Source organism: Carcharhinus amblyrhynchos, chromosome 11, assembly GCF_965287045.1.
Source record: "Carcharhinus amblyrhynchos chromosome 11, sCarAmb.v2.hapA, whole genome shotgun sequence".
Lineage (NCBI taxonomy): Eukaryota > Metazoa > Chordata > Chondrichthyes > Carcharhiniformes > Carcharhinidae > Carcharhinus > Carcharhinus amblyrhynchos.
The window spans coordinates 66,135,130-66,161,689 of NC_137334.1; the positions used below are offsets into that span (position 1 = coordinate 66,135,130).

The following is a 26,560-nucleotide window of genomic DNA, read 5'->3' on the forward strand; positions in this document are numbered from 1 at the left end:
CCACCCCAGGGTATTGCATGGGTTCAAAAAAGGGAGAGTGGTTCAGCCATTAGCACATTGGTGCCATTGGGTATGCAAAGATTGCGGGTAGAGTGTTGACTGTGCCCGGGCAATGCAGGGGGTTGTTAACCTCCTGGTATCGCAAGGGAGGAAGAGAAGAGGGCAAAGCTTCCTGGCACAATTCTTGGGCTACCTGAACACAAAGAAGGCAGAGCTGACAATGGGGCCATGACACTCAGATTTCAGATCTAGTGTCAATGAGGAGCAACATCCTTCCCAGGAAGACTAGGGCCTCATGCTTGAAGAGGGCAGAGCAGAGGGGTAAGGTCAAGTTGCTGATGCATTGGATTTTCCTGAATTCCCCCAGGAGTGAGAGTTTATTGACTGTACTGACCCGGCCACCAAGGCACCCTGCTCCACTTTCTCAAAGTTTGACTGGTCTGCAAATGTTCTTTCTGTATGTGTGCTCTCACATTCCTGGCAGTTGCCATGACTCCTTCTTCCTCCATCAATCTAAGCTGCCAAAGCTCTTCACTCCACCCCCACCACCCAGGCCCTTTCCTCTGCCCCAACTCCATGTATTGCCCATGGCTAATCCATCAAACCTGCACATCTTTAGACTGTGGGAGGAAACTAGAGCCCTCAGAAAACGTGGAAACCCACGCACACACGTGCGGAAGTGCAAACTCCACACTATCACCCAAATCTGGAATCGAACCCAGTTCTTTGGCACTGTGAGAAAGCAGTGCAAACCAGTGTGCCACTGAGCTGCCATTTCTAGAATAGATTCAGTGGCTTGGTCCCCACAGCTTTCAGTGCTTTCACAGCTTTAAGATATTTTTCTTAATCTCTGTCCTAAATAGTCTCCCCGTATCCCCTGTTTCTAGATTCTCCAACCAGTGGATGCGATGTAATAGACCTTCAGAAAGCTTTTGATAAGGTCCCCCATCCTCCCTGCATTTGTCTGTCCAGCCAATTTAAAATTTTATATGTTTCAATCAGACTTCCTCTCATCCTGCTAAATTCCTGTGCGTACAGGCCCAGTTAAACAAATCTCTCCTCACTGGACAGTCCCACCAATCCCAGTCTCAGCCTAGTGAACCTCTGCTGCATTCCTTCTATGACAAGTATATCCTTTCTTAGTAGGGGACCAAAATTTCACACAATAGTTCAGCTGTGGTCTCACCAAGTCCCTGTACAACTGCAGCAAGACATCCCTACTTCCGAATGCAAATCCTCTTGCAGTGAAGGCTAGCATACCATTTGCCTTTCTAGTTGTTTGCTGCATCTGCCTCTCCACTTTCGCTATACAAGGACACCCAGGTCCCTTTACACATCCACATTTCCCTGTATAGCACCATTTAAATAATACTCTTCCTTTGTGTTTTTCACACTGAAGTATATAACTTTACATTTAGCTACATTATATTGCATCTTCCATGTGTTCACTCATTCAACTTGTCTAAATCACCTTGAAGCCTCCTTGCATCCTCCTCATGATTTACAATTCCACCCAATTTTGTGCCATCAGCAAACTTGGAAATGTTACATTTGGTTCCCTCATCCATATAATCTATATACATTGTGAACAGCTGGGCCCCACTAGTCACTGCCTCCCACTTGGAAAAAAGGTTGATTTATTCCCACTCTGTTACTTGTCTGTCGAACAATTCGCAATCCATGCCAATATATTAACCCCATCCCACGTGCTTTCATTTTTGTCCACTATCCTCTTACCGGAAACCTTATCAAAAGCCTTCTGAAGGCCCAAATACATCATACCTACTGGTTCTCCCTTATCTATTCTACTAGTTACATTCTCAAAAACTCCAGTGGATTTGTTAAGCATGATTTGCCTTTCATAAACCCATGCTGACTTTGTCCAATCCTGTTAATGCTTTCTAACCGTTCTGTTCTCAACTTTTATAATCAGCTGTATCATTTTCTCCACTGCCATTATCAGGCTACTGGACCGTAGTTCTCCCTTTTCTCCCTCCCTCTCATTTCAAATGATGGGGTTACTCATTCCTTCCTGAGGAGCCTGAGACAAGCTACCAAGGTGCAGGCAGGAACCATCTGTTCGGCGGAATCCCGTCGAGCAGCCTGCTGAAAATGTGGTTCAGCTGTTGGATCAGACAGGTGGTGCTCTGCAATATACTCCTGCAAGGTTCTCTAACACTGTGGTGGACTGTTGCACCCTCTATAACATGACCCTTCAGAGACATGTGATCCATGAACAACAGACGTCATCTGGAGAAGAGGAGCAGGATGTGGAAGCAGAGTAGGAAGTAGTGAAGGGATAAGGTGCAGACCACGAAATGCCTTGGCTGCACGGGGAGGTTGCCAGGCCTAACTCAGGATGCTATTAGCATCAAGGATCACCTGATTCAGGCTAATTCCAGCTGAGCCCCTCTGACCCAGGAGCAACAGCAATTGGCTATCAAATTTCAGATAATCAATCAATGTCATAACATGGCAGATTTGTTGGTGTGTTAGAAGTGACATGCATCTATACACAGGGACCAATTTTCTGCAAAGAAAAGGAATATAATCAAGATTTGCACCTTGTTTGAATTACTCAGGTGCTTGGGGAGCCTATAGTTCCCCATAGCATTTTCCATGGCAACATCCTGGCCAGAATCAACTTGTCAACCAATCAGTATTATTTTCTCCTGTAGCGTAAGTTGTAATCATTTGAAATTTAGTATTTTTGTGTACATCCAAATGCAATCAAAAAGCTTCAGTGACCTGCTGCTCTTTTTGCCAGTATTAAACTGAAAATCTCGTGGCTAACATTCTGGTCTGCCCACATCACAACTGGACAGATCTTCTTCAGTTAAGGGATCCAGGGTGGAAGGGACTGTGTACCTTCTGAGATGAGGTTGCATTAATGACTGAAGTGAAACTGAAATCCTTCTCTGTCATAAGGCTTAGGAGCAAAGTCCAGCAAAAATCAATCTTACTCAGCCTTGAATAAATTCAGTGACCCAGCCTCCACTGTTTCTGGGGAAGAGAATTCCTCACACTAATGACGTGCCAAGAAAAGAAAATACCTCCTTATCTCAACCTTAAACCGTGTCTTTTCATTCTAGTTTTCCCAACCTTCCACTGATATAAAAGTACTCATGCTACCTTTTCAAAGAAGGACAGGAAACTCTCCGATTATCCTGGCCAATATTCAACTGTAATTCAATGACACCAAAATTGAAATTAACTGATTATTAATTTCATTGCTGCCGGTAGGACCTTACTGTGAATATACCTGATCTGTCTTTGTCTTCAATACAACAGTAACTGCATTGCAAAGAGTGAAGAATTGATCATGAAACAGTTTGTTCAGTAGCTCTAAACATGTATGTACAAATTTCTCCTTGCTTCAGGCTGCTAATTTTTAAATAGTTAGTTTATTTGGTGTGTCCTTTTTGGTATTCTCTGTTATTTTGAAGAGAATTGTGTTGTGTATGAGAGACTAGGCAAAATTAGTAAGCAGAATTACTGTAAGTGATGTAATTACTAGCCTTCACACATTTCCGCAGAATGAGGATTAAAGGAAACAAAAGTTAATTTCTGAGTCAGAAAGTCATGGTTCAGGACTATTTGAGAACTTAGGCGTGTAACTTATGTCGATACTTCAGTGCAGTATTGAGGGTGTTTCGAGTGGTTGACTCAGTTGGCTAGGCAGCTAAATGCATGGATCAGTTAAATGCATGGGATTTCAACCTTGTTCTTGTTGAGGCAGAGTTGGGGCCTACCTCCACAGCATCTCTAGAGAGAGAAACAGTTAACATTTTGATTCCAATATGTCCCTTCTTCGGAGCTCACCTCTGCACTGATGCTGCCAGACCTGCTGAGTTTTTCCAGCATTTTCTTTTTCTATTTTAGATTTCCAGCATCCTCATCATGGACTGAAGGGCCTGTTTTGTGTGCTGTACTCTTCCAGTATCTTGCTTTTATTGAGCTGCCTTTTGTCTGGTCTGGTGGCTCAGGTTCATGGTAAATTGCATACTTGGCAATCATTCCTCCTTCAACCGAAACCAAATGGTCAATCATCCCAATGCTATTTGTGGTACCTAATTGCATGTAAACTAACTGCTGCATTCACCCACATCAGGTAAACATGTGTCAAAATAATTAATTGCAGCATTTCTGGGCAATTAAGATTTGCACAAATATAAGCTCTTTCTGAAGTTCTGTTATTTACTGAACTGAGTTTATACTGTTAAGATTAAAAATGTCAAAGCTGTTGCAAAATTTGAAAAAAATAAGTTGCATGCATGTGATATAATGACAGCAAAATTAAAACATATCTACAAAAGCAAATTACTGCCGATACAGTTGAAGGAGGAATGATGGCCACAAACACTCTTTATCATGATTCCTGAAGACACTTCAATTCATTGTCCCAGTTGAAAGACAACAGCTCCACTAATGCACCACATACATCCCCAATTTTCTTCTCCAAATTCTTCCCAAAGGCAAGTCCTGAGTGATTATTCATTGAATCACAGCAAATTGGATCGGGCATGAAGGTAGACCACAATTTTGCCTGATCAAGAAAAGGGTTCAAACCCCATCTGACCGCACTACGCATCTATCCAACTGAGCTAATTAGCTGGAAACCGGAAAGACAAACAGAAAATGCTGGAGAATTTCAACTGTCAGGCAGCATGTATGGGGAAAGAAACTTCTGAAAATAATTCTAGCTTTCTAACTTTGTTCTAGCGAAAGAATAATGGTTTGGAAAATTCAAATGTAATCATTTTCATTTAATATAAATGTTAATTTAATATAAATATTGTCATATGGATGACAGTGTGGGTGCTGTTCGGGTAAGATGGTTTGATATTATGGACCAGTATTATTTGACAAACTTTCAACTGCACTTACTGTACTTAATACACCTTTATGTAACAAATCGTTTCCCACTTTTCTACTTTTAAATGACTCCTCTGAAGAAGAGTCATATCGGAGTCGTAACAGTAAGTCTGTTTCTCTCTCCACAGACACTAGCGAACTGGCTTGAGTTTTTCCAGCACTTACTGTCTTTATATCAAATCCAAACTAAGATTGGGAATAAGACTTTAAGTGAAGATGTCCCATCAGAGCTAGACAGAAAAAAATAGCAAGCGTTTAGATAGAACCTTACTACATCCTCAGACTATTCCAAAGTGCTTCCTTACCAATTGGCGATCTTTATAGTGTAGACACCAGTTATTTAGACAAACGCAACTACTGCAATTGCAGCTAGAACTCACAAACAACTAATGACCTAACAGCTAATCTACTTTTGGTGATGGTAGCTGATGGAAAAACATCGCTAGGACGCCAGCAACATCATTATTTTCTTTATAATGATTCTTTTGGATCTTCTATGTTCCCTGAGCTTTGCCCTTGATTTAATGAGTTATCTAAATGAAAGAACTCCACCCACACCCTCCACAGACCCTTCCAACAATGTGACACTCTCAGTCCTGTAACGAAGTGTCAGCCTTTTGTGCTCAGGTTTCCAATGAGACTTGAATCCACAGACTGATCCAGAAGGCAAGAGTGCTAGTTTTTGAAGCCAGGTGATGGCCCTGTTACTAACTGAGCCAAAGTGGTGCTTAGTGATTGCTCTTACCACAATTTGAAACTCTTCCTTTCACAATCTCTTACTGCAACCTCCATCAGCTATCAGCAGGCAACTTAACAGAACTTATATTAGCCTTTTATTCCATTGTTCACCCAGTAGGAGGCAGATCAAGGCAGCCAAACTCAGCTGCCTCTAATTGGACTTTCTTAGGGAGAAGGAAAGGCATGAGCATTGTACAGTATTCTTCACCAGTAGTTTGGGTGAAGTTTAATAAGCCAGATTGCTTTATTGGCTTTCATTTATATTGAACTGTGTAATCGCATAAATGTGCGGAAAGCACTTAGTGCTTTATACACAGTTCATGCTATTTAAGTATACTTTAAAATGCTTCAAATCATTACTTTTTCTTTCTTTCGTTTTGCTGTACTTTAGTTTTCAAGTGTAATTATATATGGAACTTGAAAAAGATCATCTCTCAAGATGAAAACAAATGAGGATATTCCACAGATGTTTGTTTGAAGCATATGTTCGAATTTGCCTTGGTCAGGACTTTATACCCAAAGAATTCTTGCCATAAATTACTTGATACAATTATCAAAAATATCAATCAAGTTCTTTCTTTTGCTGCTGTTAAGATGATTCTGAGTTTTCTACTTATACAAGTACACACAGACACACACAGACACACACACACACACACACACACACAATTGAGAAGAGAATCACCAATGTATTCAAATCATTAAGTATGTTACTTCACTTTCTTTTAATTACTGTATGCCAACCAGATCAAATTTAACAATATGGTAATTGTGAATCTTCTGTGAATTAGCACATCATATGGCAGTGTCCCAGAGGCAACCTGGAGTCATACTTCTTCATCATTCTTCCATTTTTTGAACTACTTTAGGTAAAGCTATTTTAACAATATAGCAGCAAATTAAACTAATGAACAAGTTGGAGAAATTAATTTCATTTTGAATGAATATATACAGGTTCGTGGTCAAATATTTTGCTAATTGATACAGTATTCTATTTCACTAACAAGCAAAAATGATCATTAACAGACTTTTGCTGGCATGCTACTGGTGGTAATTAATAAATGTGAATGATTCACTGAGCTGTCAGTAAGTTGGATTTCCCATTCACTGCAGTGAATTTGAATCAGTCACGCACCATCGTGGAATGACAGCCCAGATCTATTATTGCAACAGTGCTATTCTTATTAACATTTTTTTCTTTCTGTTCATTCTTTTGTATCTTGTAATTAGATGAATTTAGAAGTTTTAAATATGTTTTCCACAAGTTTAAATGCAGAAAAGTTGCCAGGAAGCAAGAGATGAATCTGTTCAGCTGCCATGGTGATGATGTAAGATGCAATGGGAGCACTGAAACCAGTTTTAGAGCATGTTGCGCGGTATAATAACTGCCTCGGGCAGATATTGTTCATCAGCACTGGAGGTAATTCCACCATTCCTGAGGAATGACAGTAATAATACACTACTGCCTATTTAATAAATAACAACTATTTCGCAAAAGAAGGGAAGTTGTTTCACAGGTGAGATGATCATTTATAAACAGGTTTGTGAATGGAAAAGCTATTATGAAAACCTTCATGAAATATTTTGCTTGCAATGTGTTGTACATTTTGTTAAATAGAATTATTACGAGGAAATTAGATGGTGTAGTGGGCTGCAGACTTTCTTTTGACCTCTGATATCTGGATTTGAATCCAAATTAATTTCTGAAATGGATATCCCCTTGCTCTGATAGCTGCAAGGACTCAAAGCAAATGGTATACTTCTGCAGTGGAGTTAATATCATCTTGTTCACCATCTAGCTTATTATCTGCAACCTAGAAAGTTTCATTCCCTAACGTTGACATGCTCGGCAAAACAAAACTAAGTTTAAAATAGCAACCAGCCATGACAAACTGTCACTGTTTCTTTCTCAAGTTGCATACACAGAAGCATAATTTGCCTCCACAGACAGCTTTGCCAATTCATTGTAAGTGAAGCCTGACCAGTCAATGTTTTGGACCTCTCGTGGATGGCATTAGGTGGGTGTTGAGATTGCTAAATTTACTACCTGTTAGATGCGGGCAGTTGGAGCAACTGGGACTAGCTGGGAAGGGACCATGGTCGGCATAGACCAGTTGGGCTGAAGGGCCTGTTTCCGTGCTGTATTGCTTCATGACTATGTATACAGAAAATTGGGATCATATGTTATGTACCAAGCTATTTATACACCTAATGAACAAAAACCATTATCGTGGAAGGGAAAAAATGAGCTTACCGTATATCTTGAACCGACTATTTGTTAGTATCCCATAGTTTTCATTGTATGGCTTAATTTGTTGCTGCAATGGCAAGCTGAGAACATGCCTGAAATCGTTATGACCCTGATTAACAAAACACATCAATAATCTGAAATTGTGTTTCACAATGGAGTTCACATAGGAGTTTGTTCTGGCTGATATTTATTCACCCACTCTCTTAATAAGTCACAGTTGTTCTTTAAGTTCAGAATACATGGAGACAGGACTGAAATATATAATTAACTTGTATTTGCAATGCAAATATTTCCCATGCATTCTCCTTTGCACTATTTCAGACCTAACGCACAACTTATGCAACCACACTTTTGGCAGATTCTAACTTTAAGAAAGTAGGTCAATGCTTAAATGATTTGTTTGAAAGTGTGCTCTATGGACAGAGCTGCTACTGTAGGACCTTTGAAGAAATGACTATTTTTCTTTCTCTCTACAGTGCTCATTGTGGTTAGCTTGGCTGTGTGTTGGACCCCAATTCAAATCCGCCGCATCATGGCAGCATCCAAAGCAAAGTCAGAGTGGACGACGTCGTATTTCAGAACCTTCGTAAACCTATTGCCTGTCTCAGATACTTTATTTTATCTCAGCTCAGTATTAAATCCACTGCTGTATAATCTGTCCTCTAAGCAGTTCAGGGAAGTTTTCATGCAGGTGTTATGCTGTAAATCCATAGAGCATGTTAACATGCGGACACTAAGAAGAACCTATATCAACTCCAAAGGCAGCAACACCCACTCCAGACGTTCATTGCTCCATTCCACATTCAAACACACCTATCCACGCAGGAAAGGTGACAAGAATCTTTCAAATCCTGCAGTGAAGAACACTAATTTTGAGCTTGAGCCATTGTCACAACACAACTGTGATGCCAGCACAACAAAGCCAGACTCTGGATTTAATACCGCCAACTCAGTTTCAGGACTTAGCTTGTCAAAAACTAACTCAGAGTTTCCTCCCCCAGAGAGCACCTCTGAGCTACACCTAATACAGCGACCAAAAGGAGTAAGTGAAACAGAGATATGAGACTTTTATAAAAACAGAAATATATCAAACAAAAATCACAGAGATTTTCAAAGTGCTGTTAGTGATTCTTCCAAAAGTCATCTTTACAATATCATGTAAACTTTCAATAAAGCAACAGAATTGGCAATTGCCTTTGCATTAAAATGGCCTGTTAATGTTCTTAGATGGTGACTGCCAGTTATCAGTATGTAAGCTGTTACACAACAGCATGTGAAATGTTGACAGCAAAGCAAGGCAGGGAATTTCAGAACGCCTACATCTGGAAATGATTCTTGCTACAGTTTCCTTCACTTTATGAGTTTATGTTAGAAGAAGTACTGATGTGAGTATTCCGACAACGGCTAAGAGTTTTAGGCTTGCTCTTAATGACATCGCCGAGCTTCCTCTCCTTCTGGGGCGGGGTCCATTACAGAGTGGCGTGTTACAACAGCTGATGCACACAGATCCCACTTTTCCTGGGGAGCAAAATGACTGGTAGCCTGCAGACGTAATGAGGCAAGATGTAGATGCAGCGCAAGACTTCCGATACATAACTCCTGCGAATAGAAAAACAGTAATGGTCAGATAAGTTTCAGTTTTACATTGTTGCACTGTATATTCCATAATTTATTCTCCTTAACACAAAAGTAAGATTGGACCAAAATTCTTTAGCCCTTCTGCCATATTTCTGCTGCAGCCAATGGGAGTGTGGCCAATGGATGTTTAAGTTTATTTTTTATTATTATTTAACAAGTAGGCTTACATTAACGCTGCAATGAAGTTACTGTGAAAATCCCCTGGTTGTCAAACACCAGCACCTGTTTGTGCACACTAACTAACACATCTTTCAGACTGTGGGAGGAAACCCATGCAGACACAGGGAGAACGTGCAGACGCTGCATAGTGACACAAGCCGGGAATTGAACCCGGGTCCTGGGGTTGCGAGGCAGCAGTGCTAACCACTGTGCTGTCGATGGGAAAATAGGTTACAACCTGGTCTCCACTGGGAGTTTCTGGAGACCTAGTAAGTGTTTGAGGTCCATGTGGCAATTATCAGACTACTAGCATAGAGAATTTGGGCTTGAAAAAGATCCTTCACTTTCAAGAGGTCTGATGCATCTTTTGAAACTGGCACACCCAATAGGAAGAAGCATACTAGCTTCTTCCTTGGAAGTGGAAAGAAATTTAACTTGTTCCTGGCATCTGGAAGAGGTAATACATTTGAAGTGTAATCTTCCGTCCAGTTTTAAAGGAGACCAAATTGTCAGGAAGTTGGAATAAAATGAAGATTAAAGAACTGAATACAAGGAAACTGATCGGGATTCAGCTGCACTGAGGACTTTGGAAATGCAGATCAGCCGAGAGGCAAGATGGACAGATATTTACTTAAGTAAATTGGAGAACAATAAGGCATAGGATTACAGGAGTTAAAATAAAGAGGGTAGGCATTCATAATGAGAAATAAGAATGAATGCCTCACTTACGTGCTAGAAACATAATTTCAAAACTAGTGTTCAGATAAGACCAGGTCAAAATTGATAAACTATATATCAGTGGCAGAGTAATCCTACACAAAAAAGGAAGAGCTGACACATGACCAAGATCACAGCAATGCCCATCTGGGTACAAAGCTCTCCCAAGAACAAGCATTTATCCTAAAGACTGTTGTTTTAAACCCAAGAGGGGTTTCTACTCTGAACCAGATGGCAAAGTTTCTTAAAAGAAAGAAACAGATCGTGGGGCTTAATTATTGTTGGACCATTATGATAAAATCTGTGGGATGTTGTTTTGGGGAAGGTACCATCTCAGTGTTTTGGAAAGTAGATAAATTTGAAATGGGGTTAATTCAAATATACTCTGTGCATTGCCATCATTGTAGTTAATTGCGATTTTTGTTCTGTATCTGTGCCCTTATGTATTTTACAGTTTAATAAACATTTTTATATTTGATGATTACAACAAGACTAACCTGACTTCCCTGGTTTTCATCTCTTTCCCCATATTATAACAAATTGCAAAACGAATGGTTAAGATCCAGCATACCAGGTTTCACTCCTGGGATTTGGGGTGTCCTCGCATTTAATGTCAGCGGGGTTCTTAACACAATGAAGACAGATATCTTTCTGGGACGGAGGGTTTGCTGTCATTGAATTATGCATTAAACAACCGCAGGGTTATGGGGAAAATGTCATAAATGAACGAGGTAACCCAGTGATTTTTGTCATTTAATTTACCAGACTTTGGAATTAGGTTCCATTAAGACTCACAGGAAGATTTTCTATTTTACTGCTGCAAAACTGCAATGATCCTGCAGGCTGCTTCTTATAGAGCAAAATACTCAGTGACCAGAGCCTGGTTGTTCTTAAAGCCTTCCTTCTAGTCAAAACCTTTAATGATCTATGCTCTTCTAGTCAAGTTATAGTAATGAAGTGGGAGCAGATCCAAGGAAATTCCAAACCCTAAGGTGTAGAAAAATGCAGCAATGGATTTGGAAAGTATTAAAGGAGATCTGAATGCTGAAAAGATATGATTTATTGTCTTCAGGGATCTGCAGAATAATTCCCCAAAGAATCATTTTTATTTTAATGCTTTACTTGATATATTCCCCAGAACTTGAATTCTACATTAATTCTGTCAACCAAAACTTACCTTGGAAATATTACAATGTTTTAGGTGAATATGCGAACATTAGTACAACTTTGGAGCGTCCACTCCCCACAATACATCATGTTAATTTGTGCATGAAAGCATTTTACAACGTACTCATTTCAATTTGAAGTTTATTCTGCATTCCAAAAGTAAACCTGCCTCATTATCACACTTGTCCCATGGACTCTTATAGGTTTCAGGAATGCATTGAGCTCAGTAGTAACAGGCAGATGGGAAGGGAATTGGGCACATGGATTTATCAATGGGAAACCCAGAGGTATGTATGTCTTCTGAATTTAAAGATAGGATCTCCCTTTAAAAAGAATTGTGAAGTAGGTGGCGGGCAATCAGGCAGTAGCCATGGACTTTGGGGAGGAGGTGGAGGGTGGTAGCCAGATGTGTACAGTTTTGCCTGCTGAGACAGGGTGAAAAACTCCTACTTCTCTTGGTCCTCAAGTAGTGCTATAAAATTACATACAGCCAAAAAAATAGATTAGTCGGTTTCTGACAATCTTTCACAGCCCCCTTTAGCTGCTGCGTTTTCCTATAACCAGGAAATTAGCCTGTAGCTTTAAGAGTAAAAATAATGTTAAAATGGAGGCTCACAATCTCCTGAAAATAGTTCAAGGACCCAGCCCTTAGCCTGCAAGGGAGTTGGTCATCCCTCAACCCACCTCCATTAAAACCAAAAAGAAATGAGTCAAAGGTTGGTTGCATCATTTTAAAATTTTTAATTGCTCAAACCTACCCCACTGATTCAACTGTGTTAAACAAATAACTTTTACCATTTAGTAACTTTAAGAAAAATAGGAGTGAATGAGTATCACAATTAAAACCTTAGAACTGAACTATGATTAAGTGTCACACACACATGTTAGCCTCTGTCACAAGTTAACCAATCAACTGCATTACACATGTTGTTAAAATCCAAAAACACAAAGTTAAAAATCACAATTGGTGAAGTTAACATATCCTTTGGAAATTTCTATGGCATTTCTTTTTCTGCTAATTTAATATAGGCTGCTTAATATAAATGCCGATTCTGTTTGATTGACAGGCCAAGATCCTGCCCTCTGACTGATCTGATTGGGTGATAATATCTTATCTACATGTTAAAAGCAGGTTTTTATTGTATGAAGTACTGCATTTCAAACTAGCGCACAGACTGAAACACACCATTATTTTAAAATTCAGACAACTGGCACCCAATAAGATTTTTTCTTCAACACCTACACAGCCAGTTATACAAGACATAATCATGAGGAAACTGCAATTAGGAGGTATTTATAGTCTAAGTCAAGTTGGGGAAGTCAAGGTGGAACTTGACATTGCAAAATGACTGGTCACTGGAGCACATCAGCCAGGCCTGCAGATGTCCTTCTGGAGGTAGAGTATATGGAGCCTTCCTCTCCATAAAAAGCAGAAGAGAAATTAGCAGATAGTGCATTGCTGTCTTATACACTAACAGAAGTTAGGAAAATATTAAGAAGATGTCAGACCTTAAGAAATTTGAAATGATAAACTCTATTCAAGTTTTGCCCTATATGGGGTGGCATGGTGACACGATGGTCCACACTGCTGTCTCACAGTACCAGGGACCTGAGTTCGATGCCTGGCTTGGGTCACTGTCTGTGTGGAGTTTGCACGTTCTCCCCATATCTGCACGGGTTTCCTCTGGGTGCTCTGATTTCGTCCCATAGTCCAAAGATGTGTGAGTTAGATGAATTGGCCAGACTAAATTGCCCCTTAGTGTCAGGGGAACTAGCTAGGGTAAATGCATGGGATTAGGGGGATAGGGCCTGGGTGGAAATTATATCAGTGCAGACACGATGAGCCAAATGGCCTTCTTCTGCACTGTAGGATTCTATGATTTTACATTGTAGGAGTACCTAGCAATGGTGTCTGAAGAAGATGCAGCTGTTTATTAATTTAGTGTCTCATCTGGACATGTTTCACTTCACATTAATTAATAGATGTAGATCGCTGCTTTAAAAATTTAAGCAGTAACATGAAGCACTGGCTTGATAATCAATTTATTGCTACCACTTTGTTAATTTTGCTATTTAGTATCCTTTCCTTCAACCTAAAAGCTTAGGTTTATTTGTCAGGAGAAAAATGAATCACACAGCAGTTAAAAGCTCATTGTGAAATTCTGGGCAACGTATCAATAAGGAACAGTCTGACCCTCCCATCTTCACATTTGTTTGAGAGTGGTGAAATGTTGCTCTATGTTTCCCAGTGATTCCGCATGTAATGTGAGCTACATTAGCATTCAGGAGCTCTCCTCCTGTCCACACAGTTCACAAGCTGGTGTCGTGAGCTATAACTGCACAGGATAGATTTAGCTCCCTGGGATTGAGCCACCCTTCCTTAATAAGGCTGGAACAGATAACTGCCTTGAAATGAAGAGATCAGGAGACCTATGACTTGTTAAGTTTCTAATAATGTTCTTAGGGAGCTGGAATCAGCAAAGACTTTGCAAAAGCCTGTCTTTTTGACCAATGTGGCTTTGCAGATTACAGGAGAAACTAAGTAGGTCCTACATTCACCCACTCAACAGTCCTAGAAGATGGCATTTAATTAAATTTTTGCTTGTGATATTGCAAGACTAACGAATGGACATTAAAGAACCATTAGTCATTATAGCCCCTGATGTCTGAAATAGGTAATGTTAAGGTACTTGAGTAAAGGAAGTTTTAAGAATTGAGTAAAATCAAGATTAAAAATGAAACTGGGTAAGTCAAGTAAAGAAATTGGATAAAAAGGGAACAACAAGTACAGCTGTCTGAATGGGTATTTTTGATATGGCATAGCAGTAGGAAAACAAATGTTTACCAAAGTGACCAGGGGAAACCAATGGTATATAGAAATAGGTGTTAGATCTATAGAGTTCAACGTAGCGAGAGAATATAGTTTGCACTGATATGCTAAAAGCCTAATCCGAGGTGTTATTAATATAACATCAAAGGGAAAGGACAGTATAACCATAGGAGGATAAGAGAGAAACAGTTACCATCATAGCTACACCCACGTGGAACATAGGAACTGGGAGTAGAATTAGGCAAATTCAGCCCTTTGAACCTGCTCTGCCATTCAGTCAGATCATCACTGATCTCTCCCTGGTCTCAAATCCACCTCCCCAGCTGTTCCACATATCCCCTTATCCCTTTCTCTATCAGAAATATATCTATCTCCTTGAAACCAGTCAACAAGTCAGAGTCCACCATGCTGTAGAAGCACAGGATCCCTGAAGGAGGCCATTCGGCTCAGCAAATCTGCACCAACCACAATCTCACTCAAGCCCTTATCCCCTTCACCCCATGTATTTACCCTGTTAGTCATAGAATTACAGAAATCATAGAAACCCTACAGTACAGAAAGAGGCCATTTGGCCCATTAAGTCTGTATCAACCACAATCCTACCCACATCCCTACATATTTTATCCACTAATCCCTGTAACCTATGCATCTCAAGATGCTAAGGGGCAATTTTAACATGGCCAATCAACCTAACCCACACATCTTTGGACTGAGGGAGGAAACTGGAGCACCCAGAGGAAGCCTACGCAGACACGTGGAAAATGTGCAAACTCCACAAAGACAGTGGCCCAAGCCGGGAATCGAACCCAGGTCTCCGGAGTAATGAAGCAGCAGTGCTAACCACTGTTCTACCGTGCCGCCCAAGTTCTCCTGACACTATAGGGCAATTTACCATGGTCAATCAACCTAACCTGTGAACTGTGGGAGGAAACCGGAGCACCCGGAGGAAACCCACTCAGAGACTGGGAGAAGGTGTAGACTCTGCACGGACCATCATCCGAGGTCAGAATTGAACCCAACATAGGTCTCCTATGGCGTAGTGCATTCCACAAATTCACCACCCTCTGCGAGAAGTAGCTCCTCCTCATCTCAGTTTTAAATCTACTGCTTCTCAATTTATACCTATCAGCTCTTGTTCAAGATTGCCCCATAAGAGGACACGTCTGGTCTATATTTATCAATCCCTTTTAAAATTTTATATGCTTCGATCAGATCCCCTCTCATCCTTCTAAACTCCAGCAAATATAAACCCAAACCGTTTAATCTCTCCTCATACGTCAACCCATTCATCCCCAGAATCAGCTTGGTGAACCTCCTCTCAACTGCCTCCAATGCCACTGCATCCTTCCTCAAATAAGGAGACCAAAGTTGGACACAATACTCCAGATGTGGTCTCACCAACACCCTATACAATTGCCATGATGTGGGGTTACCTGTGTTGGAACTGGTATGGGCACAGTAAGGAGAGTCACAACACTAGGGTAAAGCCCAACAGATTTATTTGGAATCACGAGCTCTCAGAGAACTGCTCCTTCATCAGATGAGTCCTGATGAAGGAGCAGCACTCTGAAAGCTCATTATTCCAAATAAACCTGTTGGACTATAACCTAGTGCTGTGAGACTTCTTATTATACAATTGCAACAACACTTCTCTACTTTTATACCCCAGTCCCTTTGCAATAAATCTCAACATCCCATTTGCCTTTTTTATTACGTATTGCACCTCCATACCAACTTTCTGCAATTCATGAACATAGACAGCCAGATCCCTTTGCTTGAATGCATTTTGAATGTGCCTTCCATTTGAGAAATCAGGCTCTCCTGAACACAGGAAAAATAATAATAAGGTAAAGCTACTGTTAAAAAAAAATTCTAACAGACAGGAGCCACTATGATGGAATGAAGATGGTCCCAAAGCTGTAAAATAACATATGGGTGGTAACTATATGCTGGATTCAGCTCATAGATGTTGTTTGCAAAACAGTTCAAGAAACATTGGTAGCTGAGAACAAGGGTTAACTTCATGAGATATGATGTGTATAGCCTGTATTGTAGTTAAGTGTACTGCTGTAGTGTGTTATCATCTTTCTTGTTGTGTGTTTTCTGTTAAGTTAATAAATATTCTTTACTAATTGATTACAATGCTGGACTGTTTCTCACTGGTTTGCATATCTTTTCTCATATTATGCCAAACTAGAAAATGCATCACTAAGAATCAGTGTTTTAAGTTACCCTTCCATGTTTGGGATACCCTCACATTTAACGTTAGAGTGGTTCTTAACAGCAATTTCTTAAATGCCATAGGTAGGTTTTCTGCCCTCACATGGGTGCAGGGAAGGAGGCTGGCATATGGGTACATAAATTTGCCCCACCAGCTGGTTTGTCAGTATTATCCCACCCCCAGGCCATTTTCTCAGAGGAATGATCAGAAGGGTTGGGTTGTGGTAGAAGGACTACCAACCTGACAGTGGTGGGTGGCAAGTTAAAGTAAGTTAATGCCCAATTAAGGTCAATTATCAGAGGCCAACTGCACTGGGTAACCCCTCCACAGCATCAGGACAAGGCCAGCTGCCTTTAAGATAACCACCTGATTTTGATGCCCAAGCCCTTGCTTGTCTGGTCACTGCCACATGATGCGGGCCTTGCAATCGTGGCCAACTTTTAACTGAAAAGTTTTAAAAGTACTCAGGTTGCTTCAAGATATAAGTACGCCTCTTACCTGAGATGGCAGGATTCCAACTTTAGAATCCTGTCTTAATTGGATGGTGAACTGGTCTTCAGGCCACAAACTGGTCAATTCAGGGAAAATTACTATCAGGTGACTGTTCCCCACACGGTCCGGGGTTGGAACCTCTATTTGGCCCCATTGTTGGCATCCTGATACAAAACCCAGAATTATGCACCACATGTCTCAAGAAGCATCATGGGGGCAATTCTCCCCCCAAAATTCTAAGAGTTGAATTCTTATAAAAATTGGAGTAAATTCTAATGGTTTTTCTTCAGTGGGATTTTCAAAATGAATCTCCCACACTATGTGCACTGCAGAGTACCTCAGTGTAAATCATGCGAAAAGTCAGTGCGTGAGGCCTATGCCTGCTGAAGAGGCCGGCAGCATAATGCTGAGTGGGCCATTGCCCATGCGCTGTTATGTTAGTGCCAAGATCAGCACAGGTGCAGCGGCCCTGTACTGCCACCTCCTGATCACTGGCCAGCTTCACGATCCCCACATCGCCAGGTATGCGACTCCTCCCCCCTCCACCAGGGCCCAATCACTTGGCCCCACGAACATGTCTGGGCCAGCATCAACCCCCTAATTGCCAACCGGGCTCGATCTTCCCCCTGACTCCAATCTCCCAATTCCCCAACCCCTCCGCCCCGCAGAAGGCTGAGCCACACCAACCCCCCACCCGATGCCCAGTGCTGATTGATGGCCTCCCTCCCCCGTCACTCACCTCAAATGCAGAGTGGCAACAGGACTCCCCACCCCCACAGATCATCCCACTCCATTAGGCTCTGCCCCTTGGCACTGCCCAATGCTCAGTTGGTGATACCAAGATGCTCCCTGGGAATTGGCACTTTATTCTATGGGCCAGGCTGGCACTGCCCAGGGAGTACCACCCACCCCAACCCCCGACCCTCTGGATGGCCGTGATGACCCTCCATTACTCTAGCAGTGTCGGGCAATAAGCTCCCTGCATGTGGGAAGCTACACTAAAGCCTGCTGGAGTGAGCCACTCCTGGGGTGGGAGAAGTGGAGGGGGGGGAGGGGGTTGGGGGGTGGTGGTGGAAAATGACGCTAGCAGGCTTGGAGGCTTTAGTCCCAGGCCCGCTAATTGGATTTAAATTATATTAAAATTAGCATTTGCATAAATTATACAGCATGTGCCAATTTCTGGCGCAGAGCTGACGGTGCCAAAAATCTGGCACTCAGAGACTCGTGGAGGCCTAGCACCTAGCGGGATGCCTGCAAGAAGGTCTCTGATTGAATCTCCCACCTTGCAGTGCTGCTGAGAGAATTGCACTCCCCCCAACATTTTTGTACTATAATGCTGAAATCATGTCATTCGGGTATGCATCTAGATTTGAGGGTAGCTTAAAAGCTCGGGTCTTGTTCCAAATCAGATTTGGCTCCTTGGCTTCTGACAATTGACCTTAATTGGGTATTAACTTGCTTAATTAGCCAACCACTACTAACAGATGATAACCCATTCCTGATCTCAAACACTCCTTTACTAATGTGGCCTGACAACCAAATCATCTGCAATCTGTGGGGATGAATCTCCCAGCCCACTGCTCTGCTCGAGCCTCCACAGGTCTCCCAGCCCAATGTGCTGCTCGAGCCTCTGCGGGTCTCCCAGCCCACTGCTCTGCTTGAGCCTCCGCGGGTCTCCCAGCCCACTGTGCTGCTCGAGCCTCTGCGGGTCTCCCAGCCCACTGTGCTGCTTGAGCCTCCGCGGGTCTCCCAGCCCAATGTGCTGCTCGAGCCTCCACGGGTCTCCCAGCCCACTGCGCTGCTCGAGCCTCCACGGGTCTCCCAGCCCACTGCTCTGCTTGTGCCTCCGCGGGTCTCCCAGCCCACTGCTCTGCTTGAGCCTCCGCGGGTCTCCCAGCCCACTGCTCTGCTTGAGCCTCCGCGGGTCTCCCAGCCCACTGCGCTGCTCAAGCCTCCGCAGGTCTCCCAGCCCAATGTGCTGCTCGAGCCTCCGCAGGTCTCCCAGCTCACTGCACTGCTCGAGCCTCTGCGGGTCTCCCAGCCCACTGTGCTGCTCGAGCCTCTGCGGGTCTCCCAGCCCACTGCTCTGCTTGAGCCTCCGCGGGTCTCCCAGCCCACTGCTCTGCTCGAGCCTCTGCGGGTCTCCCAGCCCACTGCTCTGCTCGAGCCTCTGCGGGTCTCCCAGCCCACTGCGCTGCTCGAGCCTCTGCAGGACTCCCAGCCCACTGCTCTGCTCGAGCCTCTGCGGGTCTCCCAGCCCAATGCGCTGCTCGAGCCTCTGCACGTCTCCCAGCTCACTGCACTGCTCAAGTCTCCATGAGTCTCCCAGCCCACTGTGCTGCTCCAGCCTCTGCGGGTCTCCCAGCCCATTGTGCTGCTCGAGCCTCTGCAGGTCTCCCAGCTCACTGCGCTGCTCGAGCCTCTGCAGGTCTCCCAGCTCACTGCGCTGCTCAAGCCTCTGCAGGTCTCCCAGCTCACTGCGCTGCTCGAGCCTCTGCAGGTCTCCCAGCTCACTGCACTGCTCAAGTCTCTGGAGTCTCCCAGTCCACCGCACTGCTCAAGGCTCCTGGGTCTCCCAGTCCACTGTGCTGCACGAGCCTCCGCGAATCTCTGTGGCCACGATTTCCAGAGTAAACAGCTCCATGCCGGAAATCAGCGCACAGTTGATTACCATATGGAAATCACTATTTCAATGTCATTAGTGAGCCAAGGTCTGAAGTCTCTGGGCCCACCAGCATCCCCCGCTGCTCCCACCCACCAAGAGTGGTTCACTCCAGTGTGATTTACAACTGCTCCCCACTAACGGGCAAACAGGTGGCCCGACCCTGCTGGAGGGAAGAGAAGTCATTGAGGCCCCCTGGGAGGTTAGGGCAAGAGGGGCGTGCTCCTTGGGCAAAGCCAACCTGGCACACTGGAATTGTCCAAGGGGCACACTGGCACTGCCCACCAGGCATTGGGCAATGCCAAGGGGGAGGGGCCTATTGAGGCAGTGCCCATTAGGGGGCGATCGGTGTGGGTGGTGGTGGGGTCCCGCTGCCAATCTGCAATTGGGATTGCAGGCAGAGGGAGGGAAGAGATGATTGGGGCTGGCCATCCAGGTGGGGTGAGGAGTTCAGGGCTGCTGGGGGTGTCGGGACTGATGGGGGTGGGAGTTGGGAATGTTGGGGGGTTGGGGGGGGTTAGTATTGGGAGATCGGGGCTTTCCGGAACTCAAGGATCGGGAGATCAGGGATGGCCTGAGGTGGGGGGGTGGTCAGGATGATCTGGGCTGGCCAGGAGAGGGGTGGTGCAGGGGGCCTGCAATGCCAGTGATAGGGGTTGCAGGGCTGGCCAGCGAACTGGAGTCTGGCAGTGTAGGTCCAGTGCGCATATGCCGAACTCTGCTCTTGCAGATCAGCACATGCTCAATGGCCTGCTCAGCACTATGCTGCCTGCCTCTCAGCTGGGAATAGGTCCCACTCCCTGATTTCCAAGGTCAATCACGCTCGGACATTTTGTGATGCACAGAGTATTGGAGATTCATTCTGGAAATCACACTAACAAATACCAGTGGGATTTATTCCCATTTTCCCACAAATAGGGGACTTAGAATTTTTTTGGGAGAAAAATTTTGTCTTGAAAATTAATGTAGCTGAAGTTTACCAAACACTCTGGGTTGCCTGATGTTTTTGTAATTTGTGTGGAATTCTCATTACGTATTCAGTCTTGCTGTCTCTCAAAAGATAGAAATGATCACAATAAATAATTTGCACAGATATGAAAACAAATAATTCAATTTACTCATAATTAAATAGTTTACAACAAAAAATATTAGGCATAGGCTGCACAGTAAGTTTACATCAATGACCAGAAAAGTTCTTTCTATTTAAAAATGAATCTTGTGATGGAGGTATCAGCAAAGCAATGTTTATTTCCCAACAATCACAATGATCAACACCATTCGTGATTCCTCAGATATTGAAGCAGTCCATGTCCATATGCAGCAGGACCTGGGCAATATTCAGACTTGGGCTGATGAGTGGCAAGTAACATTCACATCATAGAAGAGCTAGATAATGACCATCTCCAACAAAAGAGAATCTAACAATCTCCCCATAACATTCAATGGCATTGCCATCATTGAATCACTCTTTATCATCGACCAGAAACTGAACTGGACAAGTCATGCAAATAGGGTGGTCAAACCACAGGTCAGAGGCCAGGAATCCTGCGGGGGAGCAACTCACTTCTTGACTTCCCAAAACCTGTCCATCATGTATAAGACACACGTCAGGAGTGTGATGGAATGTTCTCTACCCACCTGGAGAAGTGCAGCTCTAACAACACTCAAGAAGCTCAAACTGATCCAGGACAAAGCAGCCCGCTAGATTACTGCCTCATCCACCACCTTTAACATTCAATCCCTCCACCACTGATGCACAGTGGCAACAGAGTGCAGATCTATAAGATGCAATGCAGAAACTCACCAAGTCTCCTTTAACAGCACCTTGCAAATTCGTGCCACCCAGAAGGACAAATGTTGCAAATGCATGGGAACACCACCACCTGAAGATTCCTCTCCAGGTCACTATTCCTTCACTGTTGTTGGGTCAAAATCCTTACTCCTATCCTCACATTATTGTGGGTGTTCTACAACAGAAGGGGTGCAGCAGTTCGAGAAGGAGGTACAGCACCACCTTAGAAGAAGGATCAGAATAGTACAGCACATTACAGGCTCTTCGGCCCTCGATGTTGTGCCAAGCTATGTCCAAACCCAAGATCAAGCTATCCCATCCTTAATTGCCCTGGAGAAGGGCAATTAGGGATGGCAACAAATGTTGGCCTAGCCAGCAATATCTACAATCTATGATTTTTAAAAAATATATAATTGCCCCAAGACTAAACCACAGAGTGTGGGACTGGAGTCACATACAAGTCAGACTAGCTAGGGTACACAGGCTCCCTTCTATTTACTGAAGCACATTAATAAATTGATTGAGTTTTTAATAACAATCCAGCAGCTTTCATTTTTTCTCAGTAGCACCTCACAATTAAGCAGCTTTATTGAATTTACTTTAATAATTTATCATTTTGGGATTTGAATTCATGTCCACTGGCTTAATAGTTTAACACAATAATGGTTTGATTATCATACACAGCAATCATGCTGCAGCAGTGACCCTAATGGGGCCTTGTAAAATTAGAATGACATTGTAGTATCTTCAAAGATGGGTGATCACCAAGTAGATTAACAAACAAAGGTTTATTGGAATGAAAAAAATCTACTTACAGAGAGTAATATAAAAACTACTGAACTCCAAAACTCCAACCTGCTAATTGCAGGAAAAACCACACTCAGCCACAGGATTTGTGCACCTTGTTCCAATTGGTCAAATGGGTCACATGACCATCTGGGCACTTGCTCCTTAAGTGTAGTTGTTACTACATCCTTCCCCCTTTAGGTTTCTGATTAACACATCCACAAACAATTGAGCTATTTACAAGATATTCACAGTAATTTTGTTGCAGTGTTATTGTAAACCAACTTGTGACACCAATAAATAAATATAAAACTTAAATTTAAAACTTATTATACACAAATGGACCTCAAACACAGTCCTTGTTAAGGTAAGTCAGTGCGGGGACTTCCACATCTCTTGGGAGTGTCGTAATTCAATAACAGGTGCTCCGCAGTAGAGGTCATTTTGGTTTGAACTTCAATGGGTTGACTCTTGAGTTGCGAAAGTAAGCCAGTGCAGATTACTGCTCCAGTTCCCACTGGAACAATACTTCTTAGTGTGGTACAGGATCCAGGTTCAATTCTGGTCTTGGGTGACTGCGTGGAGTTTGTAAGTTCTCCCTGTGTTTATGTGGGTTTCCTTCAGGTGCTCTGGTTTCTTCCCACAGTTCAAAGATGTACAGGTTAGGTGGATTGGCCATGATGAAATGTATGGGGATGCAGGGATGGAGTGGGCCTGGTAGGATGCTCATTTGTTGAGTCTGTGGCCTCATGTGCACTGCAGGGATTCATTGTGGGAATTCCATTGATCCTCAGAGTAATTTACTGCAGTATTACTTTTGTCTGTAACAATGTCACCAAAAGGACCAGACTCCAGACTCTGAACTGCAGGGAAAATCCATACTCACCCTCAGGATTTGCCTGCCTCACTTCAAATGGCCAACTGGGTCACATGAGCCTCCAAGAACTCACCCCTTAAAAAAGGGCATACTACCAGGGACACTCTGCTCCTCCATAGTTACCTTCTGGGATTTAGAGGCGCTTGATGAGTTGAAATGTATTTATCCCCACAAGGAATGAATGTTTGCTTTAACGTGTGATTGTTCTTTTTGGGGTAGATTACCTTTTTCCTCAACAGGCACACAAGTTTCATTGGACTATCGATGTCTTTTTGGCCAGAAGTGTCAGAGAAGCCTAGACACCCACTCTCAAAACTGGCTGATGGTTAGTTTAACAGTATCTGCACTCCTCAATGTCCATCAGGGCTCAGTTTAAACCGCATTCTAGACTGAATTTACACAGTCTTATTTTCTTGCTTGTTCCCCAACATGTATACTACTTTCTTGATTTCTCTCCGCAACCTTTTACACTTTGCTCATTAATTATGCAATATCATTTCTGGATGCTGGATTTGTGAAACAGCATTCCACATTTTGATAACATTGCATAAATAAATTATTTTAATCCCACGTTTATATATTTAAAACTTAGCTCCATATGTGTCCAATTTACCTACCAATAGGAATGATCTATATTTAACTGCTTTTTCCTTTTATTCTTTTGAATACCCCATCAAACCCTGCATCAATCTTCCTGCTAAACAGCACATAGTCCTAATTATTCCATTCATTTCTCATCACTCAAATAACCCATTCCAATATTATGCTGGTAAATCACGTTGATAAACAGAAATGTCAAAGAATTCCAAATGTGGCCTAAACTGGGTTCTCCTGACTCCACAAGTAAAGAACGATTACCCATTTGGACCTCTTCTACCACTGGATTCTTTGCCATTGCCTTTCCTACTCAGGCCATTATGAAATTGCAGTTTATGTACAATAGCATTTCGGATACTCAACTGCTTACTTAAGGAGGAACCCTGTTGGCTTCTGATAGGTGTCCTTGTTGCCTACTCCAAAGAACAGGATAAAACTGATGAAGGCAAAATCAGCACAAAACATCAGCAGGTAAGTCAGCAAAATGATTTTAACGGTTCATTCGCTAGGCAGTTAGAGTTAAAATCACCTCTTTAACCTAGATTCCCCATGTACAGGAGATAGATCTATAACATCTTTTTAAAAATTGTGCATCTCTGCACTTCCATTTCCATTACCAGCATGTATTTTTTTGCAGTTCATACTGGAACTTGCTTGTCTGGACATCATATAAAATTACATTACCCCTCCAGTCCAGGCACTGTATTACCACCATAGGATGTAATCACACTGCAACAAATTTACAGAAGTTACAATCAGAAATCTGAAATTTATAATAGAAACTTAAAATTGAGGACAGAATTAATTACTTTGAAAAAGGGACTGAATAACATTAGTGTACATTGTCCAATTATCGCTTGTCTCTAACCCTATTTCACCTGAATCCTCCGTGCACAATACAAAAGTGGTTACAACAGGGATCCCCGAGGAACCTGAATAGATGGAGCCATCATCAGCTACACAATCAAGGAATATCTATTTACCATCACACTTTCAGTCTGCCTTGATAATCACAGGTGCTGATTTTTTCTCAACCAATTACTGATGCAGCATTTCTCAAATGCTTTTTGGAGATCAATACATCTAATTATATAATACACTTGCCCTGACTGTCAAAAAATTCTACTTAGGAAAGTCAGCCATGACTTACCCTTCACAATGTTTATTATCTTGAATTAGTCAATAACCTGCTAAGAGTTCATTTGTTTTATCTCAAATTATATTCCCTAGTTATTCTGCTAATGATTTAGCGTTAAACAGTTGATAGTTACTTAGAATTATAGAATCCCTACAGTGCCAAAGGAGGCCATTTGACCCATTGAGTCTGCACCAACAACAATCCCATCCTAGTCCTATCCCTGCATCCTGCATGCTTATCCTGCTAATCCCCCTGACACCAAAGGTATGTTTAGCAATCAACTTAACCCGCACATCTTTGGACTGTGGGAGGAAACCAGAGCACCTGGAGGAAAACCACGCAAACATAGGGAGAACGTGCCAACGCCAACAGACAAAGCCGGAATTGAACCCAAGTCCCTGGTGCTGTGAGGCAGTAGTGCTAACTACTGTGCCGCCTCTTTACATATCATCTTTTCCCTTTCAAAATATAATAGAGATGAAATATTTCCTATGATCATCAGTACTTTAGTTTCAGCTGTAGCGCATTTTGAAAGTCAAGACTTGTCCTCCTGCTCCCTTCTGTCGCTGTTCTAGAGTGCATAGACCATTTGGTCCAATTTGATTTAATCATATCATAACTTACTCAAGTAGGTCAGGAAATTTAGCATGTCAGCTACGACTCTCACCAACTTTTACAGATGCACCATAGAAATAATTCTTGCTGGTTGTATCACAGCTTGGTATGGATTCTACTCTGCCCAAGACTGCAAGAAACTACAAAGGGTCTTGAATGTAGCCCAATCAATCAGGCAAACTAGCCTCCCATTCATTGATTCTGCCTACACTTCCTGCTGCCTCAGTAAAGCAGCCAGTTTAATTAAGGACCCCATGCACCTTGGACATTGTCTCTTCCACCTTCTTCCATCGAGAAAATGATACAAAATTCTGAGGTCGCGTCCCAACTGACCTAAGAACAGTTTCTCCCCTGCTGCCATCAGACTTTTGAATGGACCTACCTTGCATTAAGTTGATCTTTCTCTACACCCTAGCTATAAGTGTATCACTACATTCTGCACCCTCTCCTTTCCTTCTCTGTGAATGGTATGCTTTGTCTGTATAATGTGCAAGAAACAATACTTTTCACTGTATACTAATACATGTGACAATAATAAATCAAATCAAATCAAAAGTTATCATTACAACTTTGTTACTTGTCAGAATTATCCAAAAGTGCCGCTCTCAATTTCTATCACACTACTTTGTGGTCTATAATGTACTCTCACTGTAACACATGTTTAAATATTATTTTTTAGCTCTGGCCTGACAGAATTGATGTGAGCCTCACAATGCATAAAACATTTTCTATTCATGACTGATTTTATTGTGTAGCTGTGCTGTGCAGATGGGGGAGGAAGATTGTGCGCTTCTCCTTGTGAAGCACAATCTTCCACTGAAGGTGGTGCTGCCTTACAAATGGCAGGAATGTTAAAATGGGATGCAAAAGATGGAATGATATATTATAACTTGTTTCCTGTTATTTGCATGGTATCAACATTAAATACAAGGAACACTGGCATATGGCAATGGACAGCAAATAGCAAGCTCACCATTAATTAGTCAGGCCATCTCTCTTTCATTT

General features: G+C 42.6%; 2 protein-coding genes across 2 annotated transcripts in view; one reads left to right on the forward strand and one right to left on the reverse strand.

Annotated features, from left to right (window-relative positions):
* gpr39 (G protein-coupled receptor 39) overlaps nt 1–8,927 on the forward strand; it is an 88,278-nt gene extending 79,351 nt beyond the window's left edge. Inside the window, exon 2 of the mRNA XM_080199311.1 lies at nt 8,341–8,927. Within this exon, the coding sequence (XP_080055437.1) occupies nt 8,341–8,927 (587 nt within the window). The remainder of the gene's footprint in view (nt 1–8,340) is intronic.
* Nucleotides 8,928–9,197: 270 nt separating this feature from the next.
* The window catches only part of LOC145350244 (ly6/PLAUR domain-containing protein 1), a 31,517-nt gene continuing 14,154 nt past the window's right edge, over nt 9,198–26,560 (reverse strand). The window contains exon 3 of the mRNA XM_080199312.1: nt 9,198–9,463. Coding sequence (XP_080055438.1) covers nt 9,228–9,463 — 236 coding nt within the window. The 3' untranslated portion in view covers nt 9,198–9,227. The remainder of the gene's footprint in view (nt 9,464–26,560) is intronic.